Source organism: Nylanderia fulva, unplaced genomic scaffold (assembly GCF_048542155.1).
Source record: "Nylanderia fulva isolate GAGA-0341 unplaced genomic scaffold, ASM4854215v1 Scaffold43, whole genome shotgun sequence".
NCBI lineage: Eukaryota > Metazoa > Arthropoda > Insecta > Hymenoptera > Formicidae > Nylanderia > Nylanderia fulva.
In genome coordinates this window covers 398,511-410,669 of record NW_028190510.1, presented here as the reverse complement: position 1 = coordinate 410,669, position 12,159 = coordinate 398,511, and the positions used below count along the sequence as shown (strand labels likewise).

The 12,159-nt window shown below is 30.1% G+C and overlaps 1 protein-coding gene across 2 annotated transcripts in view; it reads left to right on the top strand.

Moving 5' to 3' along the window:
- cpx (synaptic transmission protein complexin) overlaps window positions 1–12,159 on the top strand; it is a 220,856-nt gene that overhangs the window by 160,425 nt on the left and 48,272 nt on the right. Inside the window, exon 1 of one of the 2 annotated variants that reach the window (XM_029303130.2) lies at window positions 6,256–6,340. The exons of the other annotated variant lie outside the window; for it this stretch is intronic. Within the exon in view, the coding sequence (XP_029158963.1) occupies window positions 6,328–6,340 (13 nt within the window). The 5' untranslated portion in view covers window positions 6,256–6,327. Of the gene's footprint in view, window positions 1–6,255; window positions 6,341–12,159 lie in introns of those variants that run through there. 2 annotated transcript variants of the gene reach the window in all.

Sequence of the window (12,159 nt, the reverse complement as noted above, 5' to 3'; positions counted from 1 at the left end):
TTATTTTGATAAAATAAGTAAGCACACAATTAGTTTTTTATAAATATTAAGAGGAAAAAAAACTAAGTTTTTAATCTAATTTAAATCAACTTAATCTCTTTACTTACTCAAAGTACTCACGCTAATACATTTTTTAAGGTAGTTTAAAAATTACAAACGAAATAAAAAAGCGTAGCTCTGAAATATTGCGCTTTATCAGCGGAAATTTACGTACCGGTATTTTCCCAATCTTGTTACCTTGATTTTTTTAATTTCAATATCTTTTTTATTAAAATTAAGAACTAAATAACTCCTATTTTATCATATTTTTATTCTTACGCTAAAATTCACACGGGTTTTCAATATTATTCAAATATGTAGTAGCGAAAAAATCTGTCGCGTATAAACATCTATATTTTCTTCTTTATTTTATTTAAATAAATGCATTAAAAATTTATTGAACATTTGGGATGCGTAAAGCTTTCGTATTTAATCAATCCTCTCTACACGTTCCATTGTTATAATACTGTGTACGTGTGTCTGTGTGTTCATGTACAGAATCACGTGTATGTCGGAATTCTCAAACGTAATCAAACGCAGCGCATTTGACGTGATTGAAGCCATCAAGGCGTACTTAAACACTACTAACGGAATAACCCACATCAAACACACAGATCGCGTGACTTTACTTCTCACTCATTATTAGCTGAAGTATCGCGATTTATTACTTTTTTTATCTTTCTGATACTTATACCTATGTGTACAAAAATCTCCTTCTAGTTTATTAGAGAATTAAATAAAAATCTCATCTATAATTTGTCAAGAACCGCATTGCACGAATGTTCAATATTTACATGCGATTCTAAATAGATAAGAAAGATAAAGATTGAAAATTTAGGCTATATATTTAATTTAATAACAAATTAATTTAAGAGATTAAATTAAATTGTGCTTTTTAAAAGTTTAGTTTCCATCTTAAAGAGAAAGAAAGAAGGAGAGAGAGAGAGAGAGAGAGAGAGAAAGTTGTAACTTTTATTTTTTCACAGAATTAATTATATAAATTACATTAGTTTACAAAATAATTTTTTTTTCATTATTTTAATCCAGGGAAAATGTTTCTTATAGATTTTTAGTGCTGAAAATAATACCGTATGGCCAATTTTCACCATTGTCCAAATTTCCGAAATAATTTAGGTTTAACGTGCAAAAAATGGCTTTTTGAAATATTTGAGATTTTTTTGTGTGAAAAAAGTTAATATTTTCTGGAAATTCTGATCATATGTATGTGATGAATTGTTCATCTCAGATTAAAACTGGGAACTATTTTTCATATGGAGATGTTCCTGAGGATAAAAGGTTTTTTTTTGAAAAAAATTATTTTTTCCAAAATTTATTTTATCTTTATTTGTCCTCTTTTAAATCATACAACTTTTGTTTGGAACATTTTCTCGAAAACGCATTGTTTAAAAAATTATAAAATGGGCGATGAAAATGAGACATCCTATAAGTTACACTGTGTATGTGTATCGATATCTCTAAACAATTATAAACAGTTACAAATAATGAGTAGGTATAATTACATGACTTCATCATCATAGGCGAAATATTTGCTATCTCAGCAAAACTCTGGATTTCTGGAAATCCTTCCTAACATGGCTAAAAAGTAAAATATTGAAATAAAAAAATGCATTTTACAAGAGATGAACAATATATTCATGACTTTTGATCAGAATTTCAAAATAACGCTGACCTTTTTTACAAGAAAAATTTAAATATCACAAAGAAGAATTTTTTCATATTAAACCTCAATTATATCAGAAATCTGATGTGCTGGTAAAAATTTGCTTGCGACATCATTTCCAGCATCCAAAAATTTATGTATAAGAAATAATGTTAATCTTTTTTGCAAAAATATCTCAAATGTCGCAAATGAGCCATTGTTTTACATATTGAGCTTCAAAATTATTTTGAAAATCTGACGTGTCAGAAATTTAGCTAAAAGTTTGCGGCATCGTTTTCAGCGAAAAATTTAATGAACTATAAAAAACACTTTGTCTGATTTAAAAGAATTTTTGGCTGTAAACTACACAATTAAAAAATTTCTATTTTTAACAGATATCATATCTCCCAAACAATCCACAAAAATTTGTGTGTTAATTCAACATAATATGGATATGTCAAATGGAGACACAAATATTGTGTTAATATTTTAACAAAATAAAAACAAAACTTTAAATAATTTAAAATAAATTTTGTGTAAAATTAATATACTTTTAATGTAAAAATTAACAAAAAATATGTTAATTTTAGATTTTATTATCCCCACTTATATATATTGTAAAATAGAAAATCAACATTTTTTTTGTAAATTTTAATAGATAAATCTTGTCACTAATAAAGCAGAACATATTTATTGTGTAAAATTAAAAATAGATACACATTGTGTTATTTTTACATCTTTTTTAGTTGTTTTAATAATTTAACATTTAAGTTCAATTGACACAACAGCAATATGTTAAATTAACACAAGAATGTGTTAAATATTGAACACCAAAATTTTAACGGGGACCGTTTTTAACAAAAAACATGAATTTTCCTACTGTACACTATAACGTTTTGCGAAAAACGTATATTTAGAAACGTTGTCTACAAAATACGTCACCGATGGCTTGCGGAAAATGTGGCGAATCGCATAAGCGAGGTCAGTCAGAGTGGTTCAGGCGAATCGGTTACCCTGTGGTGTTACGTTACTTGTTTACTGCCGGAGCTGCCGTGTTGCATTATTCAACAGCCGCCCATATTTATCAAGCTGATAGTCAAGTAGGGGTGGCAACACGTACGAATAATACGTAAACGCGTACAGGAACAAGTAAACGATGCTTGGACTTTAAGAATCGCTTCCTATGGATGGCCTTTCTTCCTTTTTCCCCCGTTGCAATTGGCTAAAAGCATAGATATTACATTGTAAGAAAAAAGAAACAAAATAAATGGTGATTTTTCTCCAAGTTCATTTTCGAATCATACATATGGTGTCACGTACACTAACTAATTCTAGAATTGAGAAGAGAAGATGTTAATTCTTCAATTTCTTCAACATCGATTTTCTTAAGAGGACGAAACAATTTTATTATAACAATTTATTCGTATACATTTTATTTTCAATTTTCCATTCACAATTATTCTGTCAAATAAGAAATAATATATATATATATTTTATATTAAATGTTGCAAAATGCAAATGTGTTCTTTCCGAGTGCTTCGGAATCTTCTTTGCCGCCCAGATTTGCATCTTCTTTCGCAACTTTTTTTAATTATTAATATTAATGGTACGTTTATACACGTCGCAGAAATAAGACCGCGATTTTTGCGGACGGGAGAAATTGTAATTAGGAAAAGGCGGAAGCATTTGCACGCAAGCATTTCGAGCGAAGGCGGAAAGCCATTAAGGAATATTCCCACGTGTAGAGCGCACTTAATGAGCGATATAATTTATTGTGTCTAGTACCGGGTAGAGTAGTTAATAGGGTCTGCGACCTATGACCCATTAACCGGAAGGTCGATTGCGAGATATCGTCGGCAAACATCTGTCATATATATGTTATGCACGTTATGGCGAGCCGCGGTGCAGGAAACCGAATCCCCCGAATTTTACAACATAACTGTGCAAGTTTGGGAATAAATACTTGAAATGTCAGAACAGAAACAAATTTTTCATTTTTTAATTAAAAAACAGGTTTTTTTTGTTTTTAACTCGTGGAAAAGCATTATTATTAATTCGACCAATAAAAAGAAAAGGGTGCGCAAAAATGATGTTTTATTGATAAAACACGGTGTTTAGGTTTCCTTTAAATATCTAGGAAAATTACAAAAAATTAAGCTCACACTTCCATTATTTCTTCTATGTGTACCGCTGCAATATTTATAATAGTTCTCCAAAACCATATTTCAAATCTTTATATAAGATGACATATAAGTCTCTCGTTTTTTTTTTATTAACACAATATAAGAATGCAAAATACAAAAGACACTTTAACATAATATATGTATAATCCTTCATAATTCCAAGTTACGATAACTTCTTTGTTAAGCTACATAACAAGAGAAAAAGAGATATGCTACGAACAACACACTATTCTCAAACTTAGCATGTTTAGAAACTTTGTATTAAGTATGTTTCATAACATGTATTCGCTAATTTTTATCTCTCGTTATTTTTAATCACATTTGTGACTTTTTCACTTTGTTAATTTTTATGTAATTTTTAAAAGGTATTTATGAATTTAGTTTCACAATTAGCAGATCATACTTATTTATTTTATCTTTATTTATCCTATAGGGATCCTAACTTAAGAACAAAAAATTCTAATAAAGAATAACAAAACTTTTACTTTTTAAATTTAAGAAATTTTTTGGTTTTTAACATAAAATCGGTAGAGAGATTCGTGCTTTGTTTCTACATGTACTTTAATCGTGAAAAAGCAAAAATGATGTTTTATTGATAAAACAGGACGGCGTTTAGGATCTCCTTAATTATTTTAATTATCTGCGTTATCTAAGAAATATAAAAAAGGGAAATAATTATTGTATTATAAAATTATTATCATGATTTGTCATATAAATAAAAGCCAGAATGTTTGAAGAAAAATTTTGATTTGACAAATTTTAACATGTTAAAAGTAAAATTCTAATATCTTGAATATCCAAATTAATGTCATTTCTTTAAAAGAACTATTTTTTACCTTTATATATTTTTTATATCTTACTCTACCAGAAACATTCTCAAAACACTTTAACAAATAAATACCAGTTAAACTATTATTCAAAACACCATTCTTGTTCAACTCAACACACACTTTTATTGCTTACAGTTAGAAATAAATCGAATCCCCCAACATTCCCGCACCCTAACGGCACACATATCCCGAAGACGTTCAGAGAACATCCTGAGAATGTCCTCTGGATATTCTCTGAATGTCTTTTATTGCTTACAATTAGAAATGAATCAAATCCCCCAACATTTCCACACTCTAACAGCAGACATATCCCGAAAATGTTCAGAGAACATCTTGAAAATGTTCTCTGGATATCCTCTGGATATTCTCTGAATATCTTTTATTGCTTACAGTTAGAAATGAATCGAATCCCTCAACATTCCCGCACTCTAACAGCACACATATCCCGAAGACGTTCAGAGAACATTTAGGAGGATGTCCTCTGGATATTCTCTGGATGTCCTCTGGATATTTTCTGGATGTCCTCTAGGATATTCTCTAAATGTCTTTCGGATATAGTGTGCACCTTAACAGCACACATATCCCGAAGACGTTCAAAGAACATTTTGAGGATGTCCTCTGGATATTCTCTGGATATCCTCTGGATATTCTCTGAATGTCTTTCGGATATGGTGTGCACCTTAACAGCACACATATCCCGAAGACGTTCAAAGAACATTTTGAGGATGTCCTCTGGATATTCTCTGGATATCCTCTGGATATTCTCTGAATGTCTTTCGGATATAGGTGTGCAACCTTAACAGCACACATATCCCGAAGACGTTCAAAGAACATTTGGAGGATGTCCTCTGGATATTCTCTGGATATCCTCTGGACATTCTCTGAATGTCTTTCGGATATAGTGTACACCTTAATAGCACACATATCCCGAAGACGTTCAAAGAACATTTGGAGGATGTCCTCTGGATATTCTCTGGATATTCTCTGAATGTCTTTCGGATATGGTGCTTTAGAGCAATTTCTTGGCAATTGTTGCAAAATCTGGTTTTCACAGCAAAAAAAAAGAGAACTCGTTATTAGACAAAACTCTAAATCAGTACTTCACACCTCTTAATCCCGGCACCCGCGCGTTTATATTCCAGCACTTCATCCCCGGTGACCTAGTCGGGTCTGTTTTAACCGGCCGTACAAGCTTTTGACGTCGCTTATCCCCTCAACATTCCATTCTTCGTTCTTTATATATGTATATATCGATATATAGGCGTTCGTGTCGCGTTCGTTTCATCCTGTCCTGTTCCATAGAAAGGCCGATCGTGTCGGTTATAGGGACAGCAAAAATATTGCGCGGCAGTAGAAAGAGACCGGGGGTTGGAAGAGAGGAACTGAACATTTTTCCAACCCCCTCTTCCAACCCTTCCCTCTCCTGCGCCTCTCTCTCTCTCTCTCTCTCTCCACGCCCATTCCAGTGGCGGGGGTGCGCGCCTTGCAGAAGTCCGCGGAGGAAGGGAGGGGTTGCGGTAGTGGTGGTGGCGGTCTCCGTGGCCAAGTCTGACCGATACGGCACCAGTACTACTGTCGCCACTATTACGAGCGCAGGTCATCACGGGACTCAGTCATGGACATACTGGGTATGTCCTATTCAAAAGCCAAGCTAAACCACACTCCACTTAGCTGCCTATCGATCCTCCGGTCCGTTCGATATATCGCTCCGCGGTCGAAATCTCGAATTTTGCGAAAAGCGTCTTGAGCTTCGGCGCGCGACCGCGTGCCTTAAATGAGAAAGAGGAAAAGAAAATCGCGAGTGTTTGGTGGTCGACTGGTTGGTTGGTCCCTTTTTTATCGTGCGAATCTTCGTCTGCATCAAAGGATTAAGGTATTATGAGTGGAACGGGGGTCATATGGCAAAAATCAACGGGGGTTCATATTGTGCGCCTCCTTTTCTTCTTTTTTAGCTTTCGCGCGCAAACGGACTTTTTTATTATGTGTATATACATATATATTATATATATATATATATATATATGTGTGTGTGTGTGTGTGTGTGTATGTGTACAAAATATAGATTAAATTCATATATATATGTATAAATGTGTTTAGCCTGCTTTGGTTCTTATAGATATAACAACAAGATAAGATAACCGCATGCGTTGTCGCATCGTGCAGTAAAAGACAGAACAGGCTATTCCTTGTTACAAAAACATCGTGCAGTCTATTTGAAAAATACGTTTACATCGAAGGATCATTTATAATTGCAAAGAGAAGGAACTATTTTATTAAGAAACTGCTTTTACAAATTTTTTTCACACTTTCCTATACACGTATAATATAAAGTATATAGAGAAAAGTAAATGCTGAATCGTACCCTGTAAAGTAAATATTCAAATTGGAACCATCAAAGAAGTGACGAAATTTTTTTATTTACCTGAAACTATAGTTCTTCGTCAACGATATGTACTAAATATTAACATATATTTATCATGGTTTCATATCGTAAGTTAAAAATTAAAAATAAATAAGTATTTGGTACGATTTACAATACTGATTTATTTTAAATTACATCTCCAACAATAAAATTACAAATTTGTAATCATAAAATTTTATTTTTTACCAAAGTTCTCGGTCTGCAACAAAACATATCTATAAGAATGTCGTATTTATAATCATAAATTTGCTTCAAAAATTTAAGTGTTAAGTGTTTAAGTGTTAATTTAAAAGTTAAAATATATGTGATACAAAAATTAAATTTTCTTCAAAATACTTTTTGTATTACGCAAAAATATAAATAAATATTTTAAAATTTGATAAAATTTCCTTTGGCCGTCCATCTAAATATAAAGAAAAAAACTAATGCCTAAACGAAAAAATAAATTTAGTAAATCGTACCAGTACGATAAATAGAAAAAAGTTAGTGGTATATTTTATCAAACTTCTATTACTTTGTCAAATTTGTGAATAAAAAATAATCTTAAAACATTTTGCCGATTTTTCAACGCTTTTATATGTAGAATTAAATAAGATGAAAAAATACTTTACTAATACGTTTTCTTATCTTTCTCAGTGTGATAGTTTAAGCATGAAGTGCTAAATATTTCATGAAAATCGCACTAAATAAATTTATGAACATCACTTATCAACGGATCATTTAAGAAGAAAACAAATATTGCGGCATTTGAGTGAAGTTAGCTGCGACAACGTTAACACGCTAAAATATTTGAACTTTGTTTAAAAAATAGGATTTAACAAAAGGTACGATTTAGCATTCATTCTTCTTATAGAATGTATGAAATTTGTATGAAACAACAAAACTAATTTTTATTCGAAAAATCAAATTAATTCTCTGACACAGATTTTCGAATGAGATCGTTCATATAGAACGCAGAATAGACAATAAAGAATAATTTAAATAGAAACATATTTCATTCTTATAAAAAAAACCAATGCTGTGCCTCTATGATGTGACAGCTGCAATGTTATCTACGATAAGAAATATTCTGTGTATACACGTTTTTTTGAATTAAAAATATTAATGGATACAAAATACCAGTTTTTAAATATAAAATATATACGTGTGTATGGGGAATAAAGCTGTGTTTTACAAACTGCGGTTATTCATCCGCGTCAGTCGTCTATTGTTGTTTTCATGAAAACATTGATATATTACTTTTTTCTCTGTAAAAAAAAAATAAAAACACAGTCTAGTTTTTACAATTTTTCGACGAAAATACGCGTTAATTTTCTATGAAAGATAGAAAAGAGGGAGAGGTGAAAGAGAAGAAAATAAAATCACAGCGTTTAGTTTTCAAATTTTTTTCTGCGAGAATAAGTAAATGTATATTCTTATTTTCGCGTACTGAAAAAAATACGAGTTTGCAAAACAACAAAAAATATTTTCCTATTTCTACCAATAATAAATTTTAATTCAGAGATTAATACTTATCCGTATTATTTGACAGATCGGTGCTCCGATAATAAAATCGTCCGGTACCCTTATATTTATTATATCTTTATTAGCAAAACGGACTCTCATTGCGATTACAATTCGATTATCGATAGTGGAGATTGAAATTCCGCCGTAACTCAATTTGTAATGAAAATCTCGAGTGTCGAGATCGTTTTCGAGATAATTCTCTTCCAGACACCGGAAGAATAATTGAATTTTACATCATCGACTTAGGAGCCCCCATCCCCTCTGCTTCTAAATAAACTCGGCCTCTCAAGACTCACCTCCTAATGAGTACAACCTGCCCTTGTAACTTTTTTTCAAAGGGCAGTATCGTACTCGACCTACTTTTATTTTACGCGATCCCTAAATTAAAAAAATAAGGATTTAAGAGAGTGATCGAATTTAAAAAGTTTTTTCTATAAAATTGATTAAGGTGTATTAAATTATATATATTTTTTTTATTTATATATATTATATATATATATATATTTTATATATATTTTATATATATATTTTTTATGTATTTTATATATATTTTTTATATATATTTTTTCTATGTATTTTATATATATATATTATTATATATATATTTTTCTGTAGTTTAGATATTGAATTTTCAATTATCTACTTGCGACGGAAATACACTGGAGATTCTTATGTAACTGTACTTTTATTTGCAATTAAAGCGACAAATGATGTAATAAAAGTAAAATCAAAAATTTAGGACGAGCAAGAGAAGAAAGAGAGAGAAAGAGAGCAAGAAAAAGAATAAAATCGCCAATTGAAACTGTTCTCTTAAAAAGTCAATTCCAAATAGTTTCAAGACTGTATGCTTTTGAGATGTTCCATGCTCCCTTGATACTTTAAAATTTCAATAGAACAGACACTCTCTATCTCTCGCTCTCTCGCTGAACCTTTTTATTCAAGGTAAACGAGATCGAGGATGGAAATGTCGAAGCAAAAGGGCGACTGATTGCGGCATGCGCTGTACGAACACGAAACTAATATTCTCGCAAACGATCTTGTTTAACCGAGCATCAAAGTATCAATCTCCACGAGAAGGGAAGAACTTCCAACGTTTAGCGAACACTATTTCTTTCTATCTGGCAAAACATCTTTCGCACAAAGCAGTGATATGTGGTATATATTATCTTAAGAACTGCGAGTTATGAAAGAGATTTTTGACTTTTTACATTTTTAAATTATATATATATATATACAGAATTTTAAAAAAATATATATATACAGTATGTGATAGATTTTATTTATGACAGATCGCTGACATGTGATTGTTTAACTGTAAAATGTAAAATGTGATTCCAAACTTGAGAAGAGTACTGTATGCAATAAATAACAAGTGTCCATTTATAAGACCGTTTTTTGTTATCACGATTAATAATATTTCAGATAATATACTGATAAAAAACATTCCATTAAGTTTATATTCTTACGAATATCTAATTAAAGAATACTTTTTTAGAGAATTTTTCTCTTAAATTAAGAGGATCCTTTTGACAGATCTGTGTAAATTTTTTATATAAATGAATCACAAAATAAAATATTTAAATGACATTTTTATTTATAACAGATCGCTGCCATGCAATTCTTTAACTGTCAAATGTAAGGTGTTTCCAAACTTATGGAGGGTACTGTATATATATATAATAAAAACTGTATGTATATAGGATGTTTCTAAATAAGTGCAAAAAATAGATGATTCTTTGTTGAAAATTAAGGGTGTTTTATATAATAAACATATACTATATTTCTCCTTTTAATTGTATTTTATTTTAATTTGTATTTTAAATATACACTCAAAATAATTAAGAGATTAAAAAATTGTCCAAAAAATAAGCAAAATTTAGATAGCTGTAACTTTGTTTCAAAATATGATAATTTAAATTTTAAAAAAGGGTTTTAAAGCTTGAAATCTCTACTTTCGAAAGGTCATAGCTTTTTTATTTTTTTCAATTCTGATATTTATACATACGGAAAATAACGAGCATAACAAAATGGAAATTTTTCTTCTCACTTTGTAGACATATCGCATGCACAAGAAGATTTGAAAACATTTTTTGACATTTTCGCATTAAAGCCTGAAGTTTTCCCTACAAAATCGTTTTTTAAAATGTAAATTTCGATCTTTCCTTATCAAGTTATCGCAAATTGAAGAGAAAATGTCATTTTCACTTTAATCGTTCATAACTCCGTTAAAAATCATCGTCCAACAATTTTAAGAATGGATTCTTAAACCTGAATCTTTGCTCTATAGTATGATATAGAGACTGAATTGTTTTAATTTGTCAACTTTTTACAAATAGATGAAAATAACGTAGAAATTTGCGAGTTTTCTTTTTTTTGTTTAAACTTTGAAAAAAAGTTACGCAAAGTGACTAAAATAATTTTATCGACTGAAATTTATGTGCCTCCTAATATACTAAACTTGGCAAAAAATCATAGACTTGTTGTGATAATTTTTTTATAGTGATCCGTATGTTTAAAATATCAGAATTGAAGATTTCAAGCTTTAAAACTCTTTTTTAAAATTTAAATTATCATTTTTTGAAACAAAGTTACGGCTATTTAAAATTTGCCTATTTTTGGACAATTTTTTTGATCCCGTAATTATTTTGAAGAACATATTTTTATATAGGTACATGGTGTTTCTAAATAAGTGCGGAAAATTTTAGATTTTAAATGATTCTTTGTCGAAAATTAAGGAGGATTCATATAAATATACTATATCTCTTTTTGAGAAGTTACACTTTTTCGAGAGGGCGGGTAAAAATTATTTTTATTTTTAGTTTTTCTTAAAAAAATTGATTTTACAAAAAAAATAGAATTAATAAAATTTTTAAAGGAATCCAACTTTCCGACGCATATTTTTAGATGATCACGTTCAAGTTTGGTTAAATAATAAAACAATAATAAAAAATTAAACAAGGGTTGTTAGTTTCATCTTTTTACAACGATGTGAGAAGATTAAAAAAATATTAATAAATATTCTTTTTATTAGTGGAAAATATTCACCAAATTTCATTTTTTTAACTTGTCCAAAATTTTAGAAAAAAATTAAAAACTTGATGTTTAGTTCCTCTTTTGAAGGAATGTAACTCCTTAAGGAGAAATATAGAAATATATGTTTATATAAAAAATTCCTATTAATTTTTAACAAAGAATTATCTCCTAAAATTTTTTTGATGTCAGATTATTTATGTTAATAAAACAAAACGTTTGTAAAACATAGCGCGAATATAATCTTATTAGACACTTTACATTGCAACGTTTTCCATCTGCGAAGATTATTTAACATTGAACGCGACAGCATTATCGTTTCTGCTTTCTATCTCAAACAGAAACTTTTCTGTGCCACTTTCGTGTTCTTGGCTTTGTCTGCCAGGCGATAAAGTCCAGCCAAGAAAAGTAGATGGAGTGGAGAGGCAAAAGAGACAGAGAATCCACATTGTGAATTTATATTTCTGAAGTCTCGAAGGAGTCGTTTAG